At 36.0% G+C, this 23,013-nt stretch overlaps 1 protein-coding gene across 3 annotated transcripts in view; it reads right to left on the bottom strand.

The window, feature by feature from the left end:
• Positions 1–23,013, bottom strand: part of CSMD3 (CUB and Sushi multiple domains 3) — a 1,202,189-nt gene that overhangs the window by 624,319 nt on the left and 554,857 nt on the right. For all 3 annotated transcript variants that reach the window (XM_045896021.3, XM_045896023.3, XM_045896024.3), the window contains one exon: positions 21,422–21,546. In XM_045896021.3, the coding sequence (XP_045751977.1) occupies positions 21,422–21,546 (125 nt within the window). The remainder of the gene's footprint in view (positions 1–21,421; positions 21,547–23,013) is intronic.

The raw sequence follows: 23,013 nt of genomic DNA, 5'->3' as shown, positions 1-23,013 counted from the left end.
TTCTTGCATGCAGAATCATTTGTTCTGGACTATTTTTTCTAGAATGTTTATATATCAAACAGCCTTAGAAGCCTTCCTTTTAGAATAACTGCCATATTTTCTTACAGTTTTGGAAGATAGGGCTATATTTCCCTCCAGAGCAATAGGGTAGGCATAATTATTGCCCTTTATAAAAGATTAGGGTTCCCTAAAGTCAGTGTTCCTCTCCTGCAATGCACAGCATGTGCACAGATGTCTTGTCCTCTTTATCTGGGCATGTGGAAACTGGGACTTGAGGAGCTGACATCAAAGCTGAAACTCTGATTACTCCCATTGTTGTGAGTAGTAATTTTTTTTATGTTATGTTAATCACCATACATTACATCATTAGTTTTTGATATAGTGTTCCATGATTCATTGTTTGCATATAACACCCAGTGCTCCATTCAGTATGTGCCCTCTTTAATACATACCACCAGGCTAACCTATCCCCCCACCCCCCTCCCCTCTAGAACCCTCGGTTTGTTTCTCAGAGTCCATAGTCTCTCATGGTTTGTCTCCTCCTCTGATTTCCCCCATTCATTTCTCCCTTCCTACTATCTTATTTTTTTTAACATATAATGTATTATTTGTTTCAGAGGTACAGGCCTGTGATTCAACAGTCTTACACAATTCACAGCACTCACCATAGCACATACCCTCCCCAATGTCTATCACCCAGCCACCCCATCCCTCCCACCCCACACCACTTCAGCAACCCTCAGTTTGTGAGTAGTAAACTTTTAACTGCTGCCAACATCCATGAAACTGTGGAAGTGTAACTTTTTAATTTGAAAGTATGGTAAAATCTCAGATCTTTTAGGTTTTGACAGTTTGGGTTATGTGGATGGGATTCTGACAAAAACAATGCTCTTTAAGAGAAGAATGATGGTCTCACAAGCCAATTAATGTGATTTGACAAAAGCCTCTGGAAATCAATAGCAAACATAATGACCACACTGAATGGTCCATCAGGCAATAAATGCTCCTCTAGTTTATTGTCTGTCGAATGAAGGACGAAGCATGGGGGGAGGGGTGCTGCAGGCTGAGTACTGTGAAGAGCCAAGATAGCTATCCTAACAGAATGCTGAGTATGCTAACTCTCTTCCAGGTAGGAAAATATCTCATCAGGTTGGCACTGAGCTTCAGGTACACACTGTAGTAAGAACTAGTGTTAAGATTTGTACTGGGGAAAGGGGGCAGAACTTTTCTATCTACCTGCTGAGAAGCCATGGAGATGCTTACATCACTAAAGGTAAAATAGGGGGATTTTTATGACCACTATGGGAAGAAATCAAACTAATAGTTAGAACTTTGGTTCACTTCAGAGGTGAGACAGCTGGAAGAATAATGCTTGATAAGGAAGAATGAAAATAGTGAGACCATCTAATGACTCAGAACTTTCTGCAGTGTATAGTGTCAACCACAGATCCATTTGGAGATACCATTAAAAGACTTCAGAATCTCTGACAATGGGTCTGGCTGCTATAATGGAGATTTGACCCTCTTGGGGAGATTTTACTGAGATAAACCCCCAAAGGAAACCATAAATGAAGCATTGGCTAATATTCAGGGTTTTATTGCCTCAGACTGAGTTTTCAATGCTGACAAAGTTGACTTACTAGAGGATGAGAAAGTGACTCAGATATCTAAAAATATTTTGAAGGCAGCCACTACACTACTCAAAACTAAAAGTAAGGGCGCCTGGGTGGCTCAGTTCGTTAAGCGACTGCCTTCGGCTCAGGTCATGATCCTGGAGTCCCGGGATCGAGTCCCGCATCGGGCTCCCTGCTCGGCGGGGAGTCTGCTTCTCCCTCTGACCCTCCTCCCTCTCATGCTCTCTGTCTCTCATTCTCTCTGTCTCAAATAAATAAATAAAATCTTAAAAAAAAAAAAAAAAACTAAAAGTAAACTCAACTTTGTTGGCATGAAGCCACTCTCTTGCCCCATGTTTCCTAAACCCTCCCTCCTTCCACCAACCTGATCTGTTGCTTTAAAGATGAGGATCATTAAGGGTGGGACTGAAGTCTTTCTGACCCCCAATGGGGACCAAAGGTCATATTAAGCTCTCCAAATATGCTGGAGAATTTAGGAGACCGGACAGATTCAAAATTTTATGACTCTAGGGGTACCTGGATAGCTCAATTGGTTGAGTGTCTGGCTCTTGATTTTAGCTCAGGTCATGATCTTGGGGTCCTGGTATCGAGCCCCATGTCAGGCTCTGTGCTCAGTGGGGAGTCTACTTGGGGATTTTCTCCCACTCCCTTTGCCCTTCCCCCCACTTGCACTCTCTCCCAAATAAACAAATAAATCTTTAAAAAAACAATTTTATTACTCTAGATAGAGGCAATTAAGTCACCATTCTAGTTAGTCCTATGGAATGCTGGATGCCCAAATGAAATTGGTGATTTTTGAGTAGAAATCACATTGAGGAACAAAAACTAATGGTGTCTTGGGAGCAGGGTTCTTTGGGCCAATACAATGTATTTTTGTTAAGGATTCTACTGTTAATATATAATTAGTATTGATGCTTGTACTATGAATGCCCACAAATGCCAAAGAGGATTCTCTCAATTGTGAAGATCATCATGTAGAAGAGTACTATTATCTTTTACCCTGCAATATAAATAACTCTTTTGAGCTATAAATGTCTGTAACTAATGGTTTTACTAATTGAAGTCTCTGGCAAAAGGAAGCCATTGTCAATAGCAAGGTTACTAGGTACATTCCTTTTGAAAAACAGCTATTTTTATATGGGGTTCTTATCAAATCTGAATGTCTGACCTACAGAGTTATTGTGACTCTCCAGCTTGATATTCCCATTTTTGGTGGGTCAACTTCTATTCATTGAATAACAAGGTGAGGAGGACCCATAAACCCCTCTTGTCAAATGGAAATGATATTTTCAAGAATGCATCATGCTTGGACTTAAAGACATCTCAGTTTTATAGGAAAAAGAGTTTTTCCTTCTTCTGGGGAAAACTTTATCCCCTATCTTCACTGTCTCAAGTAAACCTCTGGTTCAATGTACCATCAATGCCGAGTTTGCCCTAAATACATGGGCCTGTCTCAATGATGCTATCCTGCTAATGTACTATGGCTGTTCAAACTTAACATTTGCCTTACAAAATATAAAATGGACATGATCACTCTACTCAATGGGCAGAATTCAAGGCCATTCCCAAAGCTATGGTCAATAATCCCTTGATGAGCCTTATATATTTACTGACTTTGATTGTTGTCAATATCTTAGATATTTAGTCTCCTACTTGGAAGACTACAGATCAGAAGATGAAAGATACCTTTTTGGGGCTGTGAACTCTGAAAACAAATGTGGCTAACAATTAAACCATCTGAGTCATTAATGCAGATGCCCATGTTAAGGACTTTTTCTCTGATGAGACCTACTGGAACCAAGCTGCTGGTCAAGCCTTCACTACCAAAAATTCCACCAATCATCTTACTGGACATGGCAATATATATATTATTATAAACTGGGCACCAAGTAAAGGATTCTATGTTCCTGGTACAGAAAAAATCATCACATCCAAGATTTTTGATTTCTGCTAAAAGCTGTCCCATTTGTCTTGTGGTAAGGGAAGTCACATTACCTAAGTCAGATTCCTGCCTGCTTCTGGTAGATTGACTACAACTGACCTGTGACCTCCTCTCAAAGTTATCAGTGGTGCTTATCAGTAGTTGACACTTGTTCAGATTATGGCGTTGCTGATCCAGTCTGATAATCCAAATCCATACTATTGGAGCCTTGAAATAAAACTTGTCATGTTTTTGACTTTCAGAACTATTTTCAGTCTGAAAGTGGTTGAACCATTATCACAAAAGCCACTCAAAAATGGGCTAATAGTAAAAGTATTTGATGGACTTTTCATGTTCTCTACCATCTGCAAGCATCTGGAATTGCTGAGTGTTAGAAAGGGCTCTTTAAAAATGGACCTAAAAATGTCCCTAACTCCACCTCATTCCCTTCTTCTGGTCCACAAGCTTTTGTAAGACAGTTTGGTCACTGAATGAGACCATCTCCAGAAGGGGATCATTTCTTATCTACTTTCTGGGTAATGATCAAAGGGCTGGGGTATATACAGATCTATTTTGCAGTTTGAGATTCTATCTTGACCATTCCTGGTATGGCATGCTTTGTCTTTCTTCCTCTAATAGCAACTACATCCCTGCTTGGTTTTTATACATCTGCTTGTTTTTGCAGTCTGGGTAAAAAAAAAAAAAAAAAATGGTTTAGGGGATTCAGACTTAACTGCTTCAGTGACCTGGATTCTTTCATTGTACTGACATAACCCTAGATTATAAGGATAATGATCACTGTTAAGTATACACTGATCACTGAGTAGATTTTAAGGATAATGATCACTTTGTTAAGTATACACTGATCACTGAGCCCCTTTACAGAAGGACCAAATTTGGGGACATATTGAGTCTCTGAAAGTTTTATAAAAATGCCCTAACTCCTATTTTATAGGATATATTTGAATGAAATGTCCATATAAGAATATTTGATGATTGGAGAAAAGATGAAAAAGACACACAGATTTTGTGATGGTGAAGGGGGAACAACACCTGGTATAGAGGGATAGTGCAGTATGACAGAGGGAGTGACATCTGTTTCTCAGAATCACCTTTGGAGTCTTTTTTTTTTTTTTTTAAGATTTTATTTATTTTTAGAGAGCGAGTGAGAGAGAAACAGCATGAGAGGGGAAAGGGTCAGAGGGAGAAGCAGGCTCCCCGCTGAGCCGGGAGCCTGATGTGGGACTCGATCCCAGGACTCTGGGATCATGACCCGAGCCGAAGGCAGACGCTTAACCATCTGAGCCACCCAGGCACCCTGGAGTCTTTTTTTAAGGAAAATACTTTAGGATAGCATTCCCTAACTGTTGTGAGTCCATAAATTTAACTTACTGATAGATCTGTTATCTCCTGACCCATGTTTTTTATAATGGTTTGACCATGATTGTCCTTAACCTTAACCAAGAGGTCTATGGAAACAGCAGGAGATAACCCCAATTTCTACACCTCCCAGTTAAAACACATGTTCTTACCTCCAGATATTTTCCCATCTCCATTCTTATAGTTTTTACTTTGTCATTGCATGGGGTGGACAAATGTCAACCTTCTGATGGCATAGATGACTAGGACAGAGAGTTCTTCCAAAACAAGGACCAAACTCTATTATTTGAACTTCACTGCAAAAGCTGTTTTTACCAACCATCTGGAAGCACTTTGAAAGCACTATCAACTGGGGTCCTCTGACTGATGTAGTCCTCCTTGGGGGTGAGGGCAGCAATTTTAAAAAATAGGTTCTTTCCAGAGGCATGAGGTATGCCCTAGGGACTCTTCTTATGGGGAAGACATGTATTAACCAGCCTTCCTTTCCAAAATATGATTTAGGGGTATTAATAAGAGACATTCAAGAGTTTAAGGAAATACCACCTATAAATCATGTAACAATAAGATAACTGTGGAGATCTCACCATTTGAGGTTATCCTGGGTACGTGGGGGAAGCTACTGGCCTTAGCTGAAATGATCAATGATACCACCTTGGTTCTGAAGTCACTCACATCAACCTAAACTGCTGGTCAGAGCTGTTAGAGATGGTAGAATTGCCCTACACTTCTACCTTGTGAGCCAAGGTAATTGTTAATGTATCTCACAGTACCTGGATTAACACCTTGGGACAAGTGCAAATATCAATATATAAATGAAAGGAAAAAAGCCACATGATTTTTTAATGCAGACACTGATGGTTGATGTAATTTGTTATGCTAGTTGGGTTTGGATCCCTGGGGATTGGCCTCATTCTGTAGTTTGGAGTCCTGTTGATAATAATCTTAATTAAATGCTGTATGATGAAAATTGAATAGATTTGTTTCCAGCCTCTGGCATTCTGATTAATCAGCCTCTGACTAATGGGAATTCTCATGGGAAAATGCACCAGAAGCCAAGATAGAGAAATGAGAGGTAGATATTGTCAGGAGACAATTCTCCATGGGTCTATCATAATTGTACACATCTTGCAAGCAAAAGCACTAACTGTCTTTGTTCTGGAGTATCTTTTTAAGGTTGCTTATATATTGAACAGCCTTGGAAGACAGAGACAGTGTCTCCTTCCAGAGCAAAGGACAAGTTTACTTATAGTCTTGGAAGATAGAGATAGTATCTCCCTCCAGAGCAAAGAAATAGGCATGCATACTGCCCATTATAAAAGATTTGGATTCTCAATGCTCAGGGTTCCTTTCCTAAAATGCAACCTATTGCATGAACAACTCTTACCTGGTCTTCAAGAAACCGGGGGCTCAGGGAATTGACAACAATGGTAATGATCTGCCTTCTACTCATATTGTGAGTAGTAAACTGTCATTTGTCCCAGACCTAGGGGTCTTTTGATTTCTGCTAGCATCCATAAAAGTATGGCAAGCTAACTTATAAATTTGCAAGTATGGTAGAACCTCAGACCCTTCATAGTTCTTGACACATTCCTCTGACATCCCTATGAGGCACATACTGAGTCCATAAGGCTGAAAAAGAATGACTACTATTTTTATATCACCAGAGCTCCTATCAAGCAATGCACCACAAGATTTATCAAAAGAACAACAAATAATAATAACAGCTCACACATCTTCCCATGCTTTAATAAAATCAAGCCTCTACAATATCTGAGAACTCTAAACTTCACTAACAACAACAAAAAAAAAACCCTCTAATAATTGGAAAAGGAGATAATTATTCTTTTTATTTATTACCTAGTCTTCCCTAACCACTATCAATTACTAGGATCAACTATTACTTATAACTTAAGATGTGGGGACGGAGACAAGGTAAAGAGTTTACATGGCAGCAACACAAAACATTAAATTAGAAATTTAATTTAGGATTATTTAGGATTATATATTAGATCATTCCTTTCTCATAGATCCTTTCTTCATCTGATCCAAGGATTTCTCACTGGCTGCTTTTTCCTAAGGCTTCAGTCTCTTCCCATATTGCTTAATACCCTACCAACTTTCCAGATTTTTCCTCCTCTTCTCACCCACACATCCAAATTCTTCTTTACTAAGAAATAATATTGTTTCCCTTATTTTTTGCAGATTATGGCCATAGGTCCTGAATATCCATTTGTGAAATTCCATGTTTCTCTAAAAACTCATCAATGTATATATTAACCATAACCTCAAGCTTTCTGGGGTACATTTTTGAAGTATAATTAAGTATGCCAATGTTTACTATAATTTTTGACTGTGAAGAAGATAAAAGATAAACTATGAATATCCACCCATCAAATAGATGAAATTTGAAATTTGGTGAGACCCTTAGTTTTAAAAAGAAGGGGGGGATTTCTCCAAGGGACAACTCAGGGGAGATGAACCAGAAAAGGGAGAAGTTAAATCAGAAAAATTATTTGGACAAAATCCACAGACACAGTTGAGTCAGGATTTAGGTAGTACAGGAAAAAAAAATTCCTACCTAAGGAAGCCAAAAGTCTTATATAAGCTGAAACTGAGAGTCAATCTTTTTCCCAAGAAACTTCATAAGAATCAAAACTACATAAAACTTTGCACAGTTCAACTGATATTCATCACGTCCATGGTCTGTATACTCTGCACGTCTCTGTGTTTTAGGCTCTTTAACTCAGTGTGGAGAGTGAAAACAACATGAACTTTGAAACTGTACACAACTAAACTTGAATCCTGGTTCCAGCACTTAAGGGCTGTGGTTTCTCATTTATTTGATCTACTTTCATCTACAAAAAGCAAAATTATTGCATTATAGATAATATATATAGTCAGCACAATTCCTGTGAGAGAGAGGAAATTAAAGATATTGATATATACCATCACCCAAAACACACAATGGAGGAGATAGTTCTTGAATCCAAGTATTTTCCTTTCACTAAAGGGACATATAGGACATTTAGCTTTATTATTTAGCTTTCTGGAGCAGTGTTTGGAACTAAGAAAAAATAAAGTTGAAACAAAGTTCAGGGACAATATTTGGAGGCTCCAAAATGCCACATTAAGAAGTTTTTTTTTTTTTTTTTTTTTAAGATTTTATTTGTTTATTTGAGAGAGAATGAGACAGAGAGCATGAGAGGGGGGAGGGTCAGAGGGAGAAGCAGACTCCCTGCCGAGCAGGGAGCCCGATGCAGGACTCGATCCCGGGACTCCAGGATCATGACTGAGCCGAAGGCAGTCGCTTAACCAACTGAGCCACCCAGGCATCCCTTAAGAAGTTTTGATGATGTACTACATGCTGGCTAACTGAACATAATAAAAAAAAATAAAAGAAATTTTGAATTGAACAGTTAACAATGTATTATTTGCAGAATGGGATGGCATATTGAAAGGGTTTTGTTTTTATTTATTATTATTTTTTTTTTCAATCAGGGTACTCTAGTAATGATAATGAGGAGCAAATGCGAGAACAGAGAAGCTAGAGGCGAGAACAGTTAGGGAATGATTGCAACTACACACTCCAAATCAGCATCTTCCAAAATGTTCAGCCCAGATCAGCATTTTCTGGGAGCCTGTGTTACACACTACATCTCTACTTTTAAAGATAAACAAAAAAAAAAGGAATATTAAAAATTCTGACAAGTTCTGTAAAGTAATGTAACAATTTGTCAGTTTATCTGAACACCTTTTCTATGTGTTTATTATTAATACTCAAAGATAACTTTAGGAAATACCTGCCTACATTATAATTATTATATATATAATTATATGTATAATTGCTTTCCTTATTTCATATAAATAATTTTTTAAATTATTATTCTTCAGCATACTTCACATTTCTAACCTTTCTTGGCTTTAGACAGCCTGGCAGGGTTCTTACAAGTATGTCACATATCAATATTCAATGCTGGTCTTATGTACAACCATCTATGTATGATCTGCACTTGTCTTCTTAAAATCAGAGTTCCTCCACTAAGTCTCTGTACTGCCACTTCAGTCTGTAGATGTCTTCCCGCACATACATTCTTTTTGACTCTAGTTCTCAGCCCCTGAAAGTACGACTGGGCTGTAATGTCTTTACAAGTTTGTAGGTAAATTTCAGTATCTCTCTTACAATTTGTTTGAAATTGCAGTTTTTCACTCTAAATATACTGTAAATCCCATTTCCTTCCTTAGTGATTATAATTTCTAAAATAAACTACTCATAGTACTCCCAGGTTTTAACTTTATCAGGCAGTTAAGCTTTACTGGGGGCTGAGGGGGTGAGGGACAGATTCACATCAGCCAGTCCTGTCAGTACTTTCTAACAGATGAAATAATTAAAAAAGAAAAAAAGAAAAGCTAAATGTGGCCTTTGGTGTTCATGGCTCAGAATGAATGCTGCTGTATTTAATTAATAAATAGTTTTATGGTTATGAAAATGGTGAAAACTGGAGTCCTTTTATGAAGACCTCACAAAACACTTCTTAACAACATGGTCTTTATGATTTATTTTCTTTTTAAAATACTCTAAATAGGAAGGAAAATATCATATGCCACACTTGCATAATTTTGAAAGAAATTTTATGCAGAAAAGAACAAAATAAATGTAAACAATGGTAAATGATAAGCTTTTCAGAAGGCATTTCTAATAGTCTTATCGAAAGCTACATTTGATCTGTGAGGAAGCAGATCTAGAAAAGCAACAAAATGTTTCTTATTTCTTTTGCCTTTTTTTCTATATATAAATATTTTGTTGTCTTTTCTTTTCCCCTTAGAGTTTGGTGGAAATATTCAGGGAGATGTGAGATGTGCTAATGGTTATTAAGAGGTAACAATGTTATAACACCCAAGGTATTTATTTTCAGGATAAATATATAACTGCAGATCCTGTTAAACATAAATATTTATCCTTCAAAAGTTGAAAAAGCAGTTTATCCAAGGCCAAGAAAATGACCATGAACTTTTATTAACTTCCTTCCTTCCTTCCTTCCTTCCTTCCTTCCTTCCTTCCTTCCTTCCTTCCTTCCTGAGGGTGGGGAAGGGCAGCCAAAAAGGGAAAGAGAGAATCTTAAGAATGTTCCACGCTCAGTGTGGAGTCTGACAAGGGGCTCAATCTCATGACTCTGAGGTCATGACCAGAGCTGAAATCAAGAGGCGGACACTTAACCAACTGAGCCACCCAGGCACCCTGGAATTTCATTAACTTTAAATAGGCTTAGAACATCTCAAAATCATCCAAGATGCCCTTTTAATTTGTGCAAAAACTAAGAAGAGTTTTGTAATGAAATAGTACTCAGTAAGAAAGTCATAAATATTGACCTTAACTGTAAAATGGAAATGTGAAATTTGAAATAAGTATTTTTTAAAAGAAAATATTTAAAATAATGAGCCACTAAAGCAAGTGCTGCATGAATTGGATAATCAATAGACAACAAGGAAAGGACATACAAAAGTAATGCATATGTTGAAATGTTGGCACTTACAACAAACTTTTAAAATAATTCATGTTTCATAAAGTCATAGTGTTATTTAATTTTCTTCTCAAAATTATTTCCATGCTATAAACCTACATTTGCCTTGCCTTGTTTCCTTGGAATAAATAAGCTAAAGCTGTCCAAAACGGACAGCAGAAGTGCAAATGAAGTGCAGCTCATTCAGTTGTGACCCCATTTCATTTCTTCCCAAGAAATACTTATCTCAAAAGTAAATTGGTGCCATTTCCAGCTGGTAATACATGATAAGTATGAAAATGAGTCCATCTTTGACATTTAACATGCAAATTTATATTGCTCTCCTATCTGGATGTGTCCAGTAAGAAGAGGAAGTGGTGAGCTGATGCTTTGCCTTGGTGACCTGAATGCATCAAACTTCCACTTTGCTACTCTGTAGAACAGGAATACGATACGCATAACTAAATGTTCCAAACAGCCTGCCTGTGAGTACATTACTCCTTGGGAAGGAGGGAGAGGCTTCCTAAGAAAACAGAGGATCATTTCAAGCTGTTTTTGAATCCTCAATGCAGTTAAACTGACCAATTTATCTCAGAGGGGATATATGAACTGAATTATCTAATCCTCTAGAGACTTGCATTTAATTGCTGTAGGTTAGGACCTGGGCATGGGTTTTTATTTCAAAAGCTCTCTGGGTGATTGTAATGTGCAGCCAGGGATGAGGACCACTGGGCTAAATGAAACCCTCAGGATATGAACCTGTTTCTCAGAGGCTGAGTGCTTGGTAACTTCCCCTAGCTCTCTATTCCTATCAATTTCATCTTCAGTTCCATCCTACTTAATCACAGAACTGCTGGATTTCTTCCTTTCCTTAGATAACCTCATCTATTTTACAGACAAAAAAAAAAAACAAAAAAACTGGGGAGGAGGAAGAGCACCATTTGAGAATAATGCCTTCTCTTTCCCACCTATAAAATTATCTGCACCTTCAGTGGTTCCTTCCTCACAGTCTCCCACCTGAAAGGAGAGTGTGTGAACTCCTATCCAACCTCAGTGCAATCCCCTCTATTCTGAACTCCAGACCCTTCATACTGGAGAACTGTATCTTCCAATCGGCCCAGCTCTCATCTTTATCTTTTTTTTAAATTTTATTTTATCATGTTATGTTAGTCTCACCTTTATCTTTAATGTCTCACACGCACCTGAGCCATGTTATCATTTAAACTTTTCATATCTTAAAAAGAGCCCTTCCCTAATTTCACGCTCCTCTGTCTACTAACCTAGCTCTTGCCTTTGCCTTACAGTTAAGCTTCTGCTTTCACTTCAAGCCTCAATTCTTCTCACCTCATTACTCCTCAACTATAGCCATGTGTCTTCCACATCAACAATTTCAATGAAAATGGTTTTACCAAGGTCACTGGTATCCTCTTCACTGTTGAACTCAAGGAGTTCTTATTTTTCTCAACCACTGTGCAGCATTTAACAATGTTGACCACACTTCATTTATAAAATCTCTCCTCACTGTGGTGTTACAACACCATTCTCCCCTATTATCCATCTCTACTTCCAGCTACTACTTTTTAGTCTCTTTCACAGGCTTAACTTCCTCCCCTTATCCTTTATATATTGGTATCCTCTCCAATCTACTTCTCTTCTAACCCCTTCTCTGCATTTCTCTTATCATTGACTTAATCAAAAGTCAAACTGGACACCCTGCCTTCAGTGTTACCTCTCTCCACTCATATTCCATTTTCTATAATACAGTGCACCCTGATATTTATGCCTTTTCCCATGTGGTTCCCTCTATCTGGTGTACCCTACATAACCGTCACTGTTTCCTTAGCCTTGTCTACTGTGTTTTCAAGGTTCAGCTCAGCTTCTGCCTCCTGTTGGAAGTCTTCTCTGTCAAGCCCCAGAACACCTTTTATATAACTCTAGCATGGAGTTTATGATAAATTATTATAATTGTATATTAATTCTGGGATCTTCTCTTGCCCCCCACCATTGAGAGTAAGTTCATTGCAAGTAGAGATTTTGTCTTAATTATCTTTTTATCTCTGGTACTTACCCCAGTGTCTGACTGGCACATAATTATCACTGAATAAATACTTGTTCAATGAATTAAATTAATAAGTAATCCCTTTTAAAAAATTAAAAATAAAAAAATCACCTTCTTTATGCATCCAAAACCCAATATTTACCTTGTCATTGGCATATAAGACCCTTCAAAATAAGATCCATCTGTTTAACCAACATATCTCCATTTTAGCCACCTTCAATATGTTTATGCTCTTCCATATTTCATTCATCAGTGTCTTGCTCTCTTTCTAATATAAGTCTCTTTCATGACCCTGCAACTTTATGTATAGTTTTCTGTCTTGTATATCTTTCCATACCTAACTTACCGGTCTGTCTGCCTCTCCTTCTTAAATCCCTATTTGCTTTTTAATTAAATTTTCTAGACTTTTCTAAGCAGAATGGTTGTTTATCCTCATTGAATGTAAAGCACTGTGTCTATTCATCTGCAATGTCTGTTATTGTGATGTATGGTAATACACATATTTCTGTTGTGTTTTTCCCACTAAAGTAGAGCACCCATCTTGAAAGAAAGATAATTTCTAACTCACCTTTTTTTCTCCTTTTACCAAATAAATATTTAGCACTCCAATATCCATTTTGTTTAAAAAATTATTTCCAAAATAAAGAAATATGCAGTAATATTCAGCTTGAAGAGAAAGTGACTAAGTGATATATTCATGGTCTATGGAATTTATTTCCGAAAGGTTAACATTCTCATTTCTGTCTTCTGTACTTCCTTTGTTTTGAATTGTCTTTATGACATAAACATTGTCTGTGCAACCATGCCTCTGTGGCTTTAGGGATGTTCTCTGGTTGTTTCATTTTGAATGTACTGTTTTCAACGAGACTGTAAATTCCTCAAGGGCATGATTTGTTCAATTCTATTCTGTGCTTCTTACGTTGCATCTAGCATAGTGAGAAACAAAACATTCATTCAGTCAAATATCTGTGAGGGTGTCTGCCATGTACCAGGCATGGATAGTTGTTGGGGATGCTGTTGCTATAAACCTAGAGATCCAGAAAAATTACAGTCAGATTAGCTAAACAGTAAAACATAGCTTACACCTTAATTCAATGAAAGGTCTGCCAAAATGTGATAAATTCTATATGTTCATATCAAGGGTAAAATTCATGATTCCTTAAATTTCAAATAAACTCAATTTAAATATTAATAATTTTCCCCTTCTCATCAATCCTGTCTCTGTATATTTTGCCTATGCCTTTTGTTTCCTATTTGGTGTCTATGTCTTTCCCAGGTCTGCATATTTTTTGTTTCACATTGTACAATTCTCTATTTTGAGTGCATATAAAAAGTGTCAGACATTCTAGTGATCGCACTATGATCACTTTTTCCACAAACTTTTTGCCTAAAAGTAGCTATCCTGCTATTTTAAAACAAAAGTGAGTTTGCACTATGGAGGAGCTTAGTAAGGGAGTCCCTCACTCCACCATCTTTACTTTTCCCATCATTTTATGTGATCAGAATTAGTGGAAAGGGTAATAAGTCATCTTAGATCATCCAGGTGCTTTGTGATAATAGCACATCCTGTCAGCAAACATAGGCTAGAAGGCTTTCTACATTACAAGGGAATTTTGAGGAATTTCATAGATTTACTGTAAAAATACAAAACACAAAAAAGTCATTTCATTTTAACAATTCTTTGAAATTCCCTTTCAAATAAGTAGTTTCTCCTGCAAATTTTGAATTTCCTGTGCTGATTTTACTAGTTTTCAATTTGTTCATCCTTGCATAAAGATAACGCATTTCAGGTTTTTCCTTGGCTGTTCAGCCAAAATGTCCATTGTTTATTAGGTTATTATTTCCTTAGTCATTTGTGCTTTGTTCATTGCATAGTCCCCTTTATTCCCATTAAATTTCAAATCCTCAGGGCTTTAAAATTATGTATGCCAAAAATAAAAGAGTTGCTTCTTGTTTATTTTCTCTCCCAACTCACATATAATTGTTATTGATAAATTTTAATAATTAATATCTTCATTTTCCATTTAAGAACTCTCAAAACTATAGCCCTTAGAATATAGCAGGATCAAGAATCACATTATAATCAACTTTGTTTTTCTAAGGATACATTATTTAAAATGAAGATATCATAGAAGTACACTTATTAGTATGGAAATGTATAAACAAAGATAATCCTTTAACTTAATATGAAATTATATTTTAAATAGTAAATGAGGTATAAAAGACCCACAGATTCTAAACTACTTTGAAACACTTTGGTGACTGATAACTGCAGTTTTGGCCCTAAGTAAAAGCAACATTTATCTATTTTTTAAACTGCTACCTAAAACATAGTACAATAAAGCACAGTAATACTCTGTTAGCAATGTTTATCAGATGTTACCATCATTATTATTGTTATTATTATTGCCTGCTTTGTGCCAGGAACTGAGACAGACACTGGGCTGGCAAAGGTAAAGGAGAACATTGCTATGGACTTAATATTTGTGTCCCCCCAAAATAATTTTTATGTTGAATCCTGACCTCCAACGTGACAATATTAGGAGGTAGAGATTTTGGGAGATGATTAGTTGGTAAGGGAGGAGCCTTCAGGAATGGGATTAGTGATCATATAAAACAGATCCAAGAGAGACCCCTCCCCTTCCCACCACATGAGGTTACAGTTTGAAGGCTACAGTGAGGAAGTTGTACCAACCAGTCATCATCTAGGACTTCACAGTCTCCACAATGGTGAAATAAATGTTTGTTGTTTTAAGCCATTCAGTTTATGCTATTTTTGTTACAACTGCCAGAGCGTACCAAAACAAACATTTAACTAAGAATAACCTTAACATGTTCTAAAGTATAGAAAAGCAGTAACTGTACTTAAGAATATTTAGAATTTATAATTGGAAGAAGTCCACAGTAATCACCAAAAAAGCAAACGGAAGCCTAGGAAATGTTAAGCAAGATAAGCAAGGTCATACACCCAGGAAATGGAAGAGTGGCAATAGAATGTTCTCACTGATAACTATCGAGATACTTTCCCCCCATTATATGACAATTATTTATTTGCTAACTATTTGCATATTTTCCTAATAAATTTATGAGGTAGGCAAAATGTGTGGAATGTATTTCTGAGCAGTTGTTGGAAGGGCACTATTGAAATGCAAAATTTCTAATTGTTCGGGTAGTTTTGAATTTTAAATGATATACATAAATGCATCACTATCATCTGCATCACATAACATGTAAATGACATCTTCTCATTAAAATATATTCATTGTCAGAGCTCAGTAAAATGAATTTGCTTATTAAAATTAAATTATATAAAAAATTTCAAACTATTATTTTTAGGAAAAAAAGACCATCAAGAAACATGAGTGTATGATAAATATCCATATCTAAACCATCTGTCTATCTTCTTCACCATATGTCACTCTATTAATTGCTAATATCACCCTTATTATGCATCATCTCATCTGTAACATTATTCCATGAAACTAAGAAGGCATCAATAACAGCTACAGACAAACACCTGCTATATGTGTTTCTGGTTGATAAATTTCAGCGGGTTCTGGTTTGCTCTTGGGCAAAATTTTCTAATTGCTTTTGCATAACAGGAAGTCTTCCACCAGGCAACTTTTTCTGGTTACAATCAGCACATTACTATCTTTTTAAACTCTTTGTTACAATGAACTAAGTCTCCCCATAATATTTGTTCAAAATGTTTATTTAGCAACTATCATATGCACAAAAATATAGGCATAATGGTCACTGGACTAAACCCTGTGAAGAAGAGTAAAAAGTAAAATATGAGTAGGAACCTGACACATATGTGAGAGAAGTTTGAAAACTTTAAGACCCCCAAAGCCCTTAATAAATATTCGTTAATGAGGGTCATGGCCCCTAGCTTTGGCCAGAGCAATTATCTATCAAATAAACTGTGATACCTATTTTTCCTTTGTATGTGAAGAAAGGAATTGAACTGAGGTTCAGCGATCCTTCCATTTAAAATCAAAGGTGGCACTGGGCTGTCAATCTATCTATTATAGATATATCATATTGGTAACTGTTCTCTTCTTGGCAATATTCAAAAGAGATCCAATGAAAATCCCAGCACTATAGAAGTATTGATTATTTTGTTCTTTCTAAGGTGATTTTGGTTGAAGAAATAAATCTATTGACCATAAAATGGTGAGGAATCACTGCCAAAGAGAATTAAGTACTAAATTGTGTGGTAATTGTGTGATAGTAAATGTGAAGTGGCATTAAAGAAGCAGGGATAAAGGATAATTGAAATAGGAGAGAAGTTTTGGAGGAGGTGAAAGGTGAGTAAGACTTTGAAAGGTGGGTGGGCAGAATATGGTTAATAGGTATGCTTTCATTCAGGACAAGTCACATGTATATGAAAATTAGGACAGTGATTCTGTTCAGTATTGAGATGCTGGGACAAACTTCTGGTGAGAATTAAAGAAATACCTGGATGGAGACAAATCATGGGTGATTTTGGAAATCAAATGAGTTAACTATTAGCGGCAGCTCCCCAAGCACTACCAATTCTATCCATTAAGTGTTTGTGTTTCAGCTCATATTCTTGATGCTTTTATATGGATTACCTCATTGCATCCTCATACAAATTCTTAACTCCCTATGGAGTAGGTCCTAATGTATTAGAACTCTCTTTTACAGATAAGAAATCTGATAATTATGAAGAGAGTTTATTACTTACGTAGAAGATCAAAGATTTGAACTGACATACTCTGATACCTGAGTTCACATTCTTGATTGTCTCATTTTACTGGCTCACAGTGTGAAGTTGAGAAATAAAATGGGGCCTTTGAACATTATTGGGACATAACAAATGTGAGATTTTGATGGGATTAGCCTGCCAGCAATACGTATGATAAATTATAGTCCAAACAAAAACATATGAGTCAGTTGTAGTATATATACTATAGAATGGTGAGGACAGGAATGAAGGATTTAGGGTGCTTCCAAAAAAATTAAGGGAGGAGTTATATAACATAACCCTTCCTAACTTACTCCAGTTTATATTCTTTCATATATATACCTAACCAAACTGGAATGCCCATCCTCCCCCACCTTGTTTCCCAGATACGCCAATTCACTTTGTGATTTCACTCGTGACATATCCTCTATATGTGGAATGCTTTCCAACTTCCTATGTTTGAAATCCAAAACAATTCCCAAGTTCTGCTCCTCCATCTCAAGTTCTGACCATCTCCAAACATGGAAATAATCTTCCTCATCTGAATTTTGCAGAGAATTATTCCTCTCTTGTAAACAAAATAGTCTACTATATATTACCTAGTTTTGCGTTTATGCCTTTTAAGTAATACAAAATAATTAAAACCATTACATGCTGTGTATCCGACATAGTATTTTTTTTAAGATTTTATTTATTTATTTGACAGAGAGAGACACAGTGAGAGAGAGAACACAAGCAGGGGGACTGGGAGAGGGAGAAGCAGGCTTCCCGCTGAGCAGGGAGCCCGATGTGAGGCTCGATCCCAGGACCCTGGGATCATGACCTCAGCCGAAGGCAGACACTTAATGACTGAGCCACCCAGGCGCCCCTATCCAACATAGTATTAATTTGGCATCCCTACCAATGTTCATTAATGTTTGTGGAATCCAAAATAAATAATTACATTAATAATTGCATAAAAAATAAGTGAATAATTAATTCAGTAATGGAATTAAAAGGTGACTCCCTGATTTTTACCTGTTTCCAGTATTTTCTTTCTTTTGTCTTCTTTTCTAATCCTCTCTTAGTCACCCCTTATATTACTCTCATGAGTGGTTCATGCTCTTGTGCCTTGACAGATAAAAACTGGTTATTTGGGCCATCCAAATAAATATTGACTGAAAATTTGTCAAAAATTTTGTCTAATCTATAAATATTAGCTCTCTTAAATACTTCCCAGTCAACAAATTATCAATTCTTCAATGAATGATGTTTCTTCGAACATCACGAATATCTAAAATAAACATTCTACATATTATTCAAGGGCATAATCTGCTTCTTTGCATAAACTTCAGCTTTTGGATATTTATTGCATTTCCAAGAAAAGAATAATTGTATCCATAAGTGTAAATTGGCAAATATCTCATATACATATCCCATTTAGGGAATAAAAATCTTTTTCTGGTTTGTGTAAAATCCATTAATATTAATTTCTAAATTGCTCTTTTTATTTTAATTCATAATTTGTTATTTGTGTGAACTTTCAGTCCCTTTAAAATCAGCATTTCTTGATTGCTCAACCATGCAATACATAGACAGCAGCTATATTAATAACCTCTCAAAGGTGCAGTGCACTGATATTGTTATTTATGCTGCTGTCTGGGAAAAAGCTTATTTATTCTGTCCAAGCACCCATGAGACATGAAAACTATTCTTTGTTCAGACTCACTGTGGATAGTCATTTTAAAACTTCAATTACTATTTCAGCATGTTCCTTCCATTACTGTTTCTAGCACCATAGCCAGTAATTTCTAATAGCTAAATGTACTTTATAAACCATACCCACATATGCCTGCATACAAAGAACGAATAAAGCTATGTATAAATGATTAGTGTCTGCAGAAACGATGTAAAATTTAGATGAAATAATATCAGTATATGAATCTTGAACATGCATATTTTATGCCTCCCAGCTAATATATGTATGTTGATATATATCATCATGTGTCTTGGAATCAAAGAAAAGTAATCATACATTAATTTTCAACAAATATTTCTTGAGACTGAAGCTAGTAGAGAGCTGCCCCTTGTGCTATCGGGTTTGTAAAACATAACAAAATAATGTAACATTATTTCTGCCTTTGAACAATTTACAATCGTAATAAAAATGATTCATTCTTTTTATTGAAATGAGAGTCTTGAATGAAAAAAGATGGTTTATAGTCTCAATCTTACTTTATGTAGACCTTAAATTCCATGATCTGGCTATAACTTTTCTTCCTGTGTGAGGTTTTGTTTCTGCATTAACATTAATCTTTTTTTCTTAAATCTACTCTCTATTTTTTCCAGTCTTTTTTGCCATCAAAAAGTGCACACATCTAATTTATGAAAAATTGAAGCAGGATACTTGGATCACACCACTTGGAACCACGATTTTCACTACGTTGTCCTTTATAACTATAATTTGTCTTGAGTGGAGGACACCATAAAAAATTAACTTTATGCAGTTTACTGTTCTATTCATTGCCGGAACATTGATGAAAGTTACTCCCACAATACCTATCATTCAGTGTCTACTTTTTAAAAACAACGCAAGCCATTTCAGACCTCAAAGCCTGGAAGAAGTTTGTTTTTTTCTGTGTCATTGTTATAATTGTATTTCATAGACAACTGTTTGTGTGTAAACTGGTTAGGTTTCCCTGTTTGTTTGGCAGCTGTCATATTTAAGTCTAACATTCTTTAAAGTTGTCTACTAAATTGTATATGAACTTTTGTTTAGGAACATGGAAATATTTTGCCTTATTTTATTATTATCCCCATTTCACTATTTCTTTTTAAATTTATTGCATTACATGTCATTTTCAAAGCCTTTGAAAACAAGATAGGTCATGAGTACACATCTACCTGTAACAGAAAAGCTTTACTTGAACCTAAGAAACATCTAGATTCTCTCTTCTTACTCTGAGTTGCCTTTGCCAAGTGAATGGAAGGTACCTGTTGCTTCCATTTTATCATTTTCTGTTTTCTCATTAATGTTCTGAAATCTGGATTTTCTCCCCTTTCGATGAAGTCTTAAGGACTTAAGCCTTGAGGACTTAAGGACAAATACATTTTCCAAGTATTTGAACTTGGGAAAGTGACTATTTCTCTTTACATCTTACCTTTTCATTTCTAAAATTGAGATAATAGTGCCTCAATCAGTTTGTTTTCAGGATTAAATAAGACAGTGGTTAGCACTATGCCTGCCACAGAGGAAATGTCTGTAAGTGTTACCAATGATAATAATGTTGTAGTAAATGGATAATCTTCCATACAACTCCATTTTTCAGTTTCTTCATACTTATTAACAGCCTAAGATTTTTCTAATCTCATGGATTCATCTTTGAGCATCATCTTTGATTCTTTCTTGTCACTTCCTTTTTCCATATCCAGTTGTCAGATACTTTCTCTTTGTCCCTTTATAGTAGCTCTCAAATCTGCCCCTTCTCTATTCCCCTGATAACACCCTTATTACACCTGAGGGTAATCTATAGAGTGTGTTGACTCACTGAAAATGTTCCTTGAGGGTGAAGAAGGGATAATGACATTTTGAGTACTAAGACATTGAAATATGCAGAGATGCCATTATTAAAAATAACAATAACAGGGGCACCAGGGTGGCTCAGTTGGTTAAGCATCTGCCTTCGGCTCACGTCATGATCCTGGAGTTCTGGGATGGAGTCTCATATTGGGCTCCCTGCTCAGCAGGGAGTCTGCTTCTCCCTCTGCCTTTCACCCTGCTTATGCTCTCTCTCTCTCTCTCAAATAAATAAATGAAATAACAACAACAACAAAGAAGCAATTAAGAGTGCCAGTAAGCCAAGATGAGGCATTTTCAAACATAGCTTAATAAAGTTTAGAAAACAGGGGTTTTATTTAATTTATACGGAAATATTTAATTTGTAGAAAGGTGATGAGAATAAATCTTATCTGTAATTACTGGTAATATGGGAAGCCAGAGAGTCACCAGTGCCTTGTATTACATATTTATATAATTATTACATTGGGAACTCTTTGGGAACCTAATACAGCAGTTCACATATTAGAGATTTTTAACAATATTGCTAAGGACATAGGTTAAGTATTTCCTTAAGACTGCATTACAGCTCAAATATTTAATTGAAATTTATGCTCAGTGGAACAAAGTTCACACTATTAAAATGTCAAGAGAACATTTTGATTTTAAAGGTTTTTCTTTACCTTTACATACAGGCCTGTGATCACTCCAAGCAGCAAAGACTTCAGCTATCCGTTGACAGGTGATACTCTTAGCACCTTGCAGGACATAATCTTCATCACAAGAGAATTGCACAGTTGATCCAAGGCTAAAATTGAACAGAGGATTAAAAAAAAACAGGATTAGAAAAATATAACATAACAATTAGTCTCCACTTCTGGTAATATCCAATAGGTTAAAAGGTTCCATAGTGGCAAAAAGTATCTTTCTAAAACATATGAATCTATTGTAAATCAATGACATGCAGATGTTGGTAGGTGCTACAGAAAGCTGTCATCAAATTTAATTATCTTGTTATTAGTTGTAGAAGCCAAGGTTAAGTAATTGACTAAATCTCCAATCCTAAGTAGGTGGTAAACATGAAGCAAAAAGTAGTCTTCCTGACTTGAGTCTCAGCACTTATATTCATTGCAGTACTTTTCCAGCAAGTATTTTTATGTGCATTTATTTGGATGAATATTTGTACATCAATCAATCAATCAATCAATATTTAGGGCTGCAAAATTATGTTGATTGTCTTTCATATAAAATTCACCCATCAAAAAAAAATAAAAAAAATAAAAAAATAAAATTCACCCATCATTTATTACTTAACCTACTGTAATTCTGCTTCCTTTTCTACTGAAAGTGAAGTCACTTAAAATGATCATTTCTTAGAACCCTAATTTCTAAGGGTAATGGATGTCTACTGAAACAAAAACAAAAATAAAACAAAACAGAAACCTGACCATGCATTTTCTTTCTTAAAATCCTTGAAGCGCAACTCACCAGAAAAAATAAATAAAGTCCAATTTCCTTTATATAGCATGAAAAGCATTCCAGCAATAAGTCTGGCCAACTTCTCCACCTCATCCCTAACCCAGTGCCATATGTGAACAGTAGAGCAGCTGACAGTTTCTGTACATGCCATGCTGCTTTCTGTCTGCACTGTTCTCCCTGTCCCCTCTGCCTAAGGGTACCACCTGCACCCTCTCACCCAGCCTTTTTCTGAACAGCTCCTGTTTAGGAAGCTGAGCTTGTCATGGAGACAGATTACATGGTCACATTTGTATTTTAAGAACGTATACCTGGAACAGTATAGAGTGCAGTTTAACATGCAGATTTATTAGATAATAGGGGTGGGTAAGAAAATAATTCCAATAGTGTAGGCCAATGATCGGTAAACTATATCCTGCAGGACAAATCAGGTCCACGGCCTGTTTTTGTACAGCCCAACATGTTAAAAAGGTGTTTATACTTTCAAAAATTTGAAAAATAATATTTTATGAAATGTAAAAATTGTACTCAATTCAGATTTCAATGCATATAAATAAAGTTTTATCAGAACACAGGTATACTTTCATTTATATATTATCTATTGCTGTTTTCATGCTACAATGTCAGAGTTGAGTAGTGGCAATGGAGATTTTTGGTTTACAAACTATGCAATACTTATTATCTAACTCCTTATAGAAAAAGCTGGCCAACCTCTTACCTAGGCTAAAGATGACCAAAAAACCTGAACTAGGCATGAAAAAGAACAGAAAGGCTTAGTGTAGGAAAAAGTCTGTAGGTA

Source organism: Mirounga angustirostris, unplaced genomic scaffold (assembly GCF_029215605.1).
Source record: "Mirounga angustirostris isolate CCGP_5_RB_7025 unplaced genomic scaffold, mMirAng1.0.hap1 SCAF_4, whole genome shotgun sequence".
In the NCBI taxonomy this organism is placed as follows: Eukaryota; Metazoa; Chordata; class Mammalia; order Carnivora; family Phocidae; genus Mirounga; species Mirounga angustirostris.
Note: the sequence above shows the minus strand (reverse complement) of the source record. Positions and strands in the feature narration are given on the sequence as shown.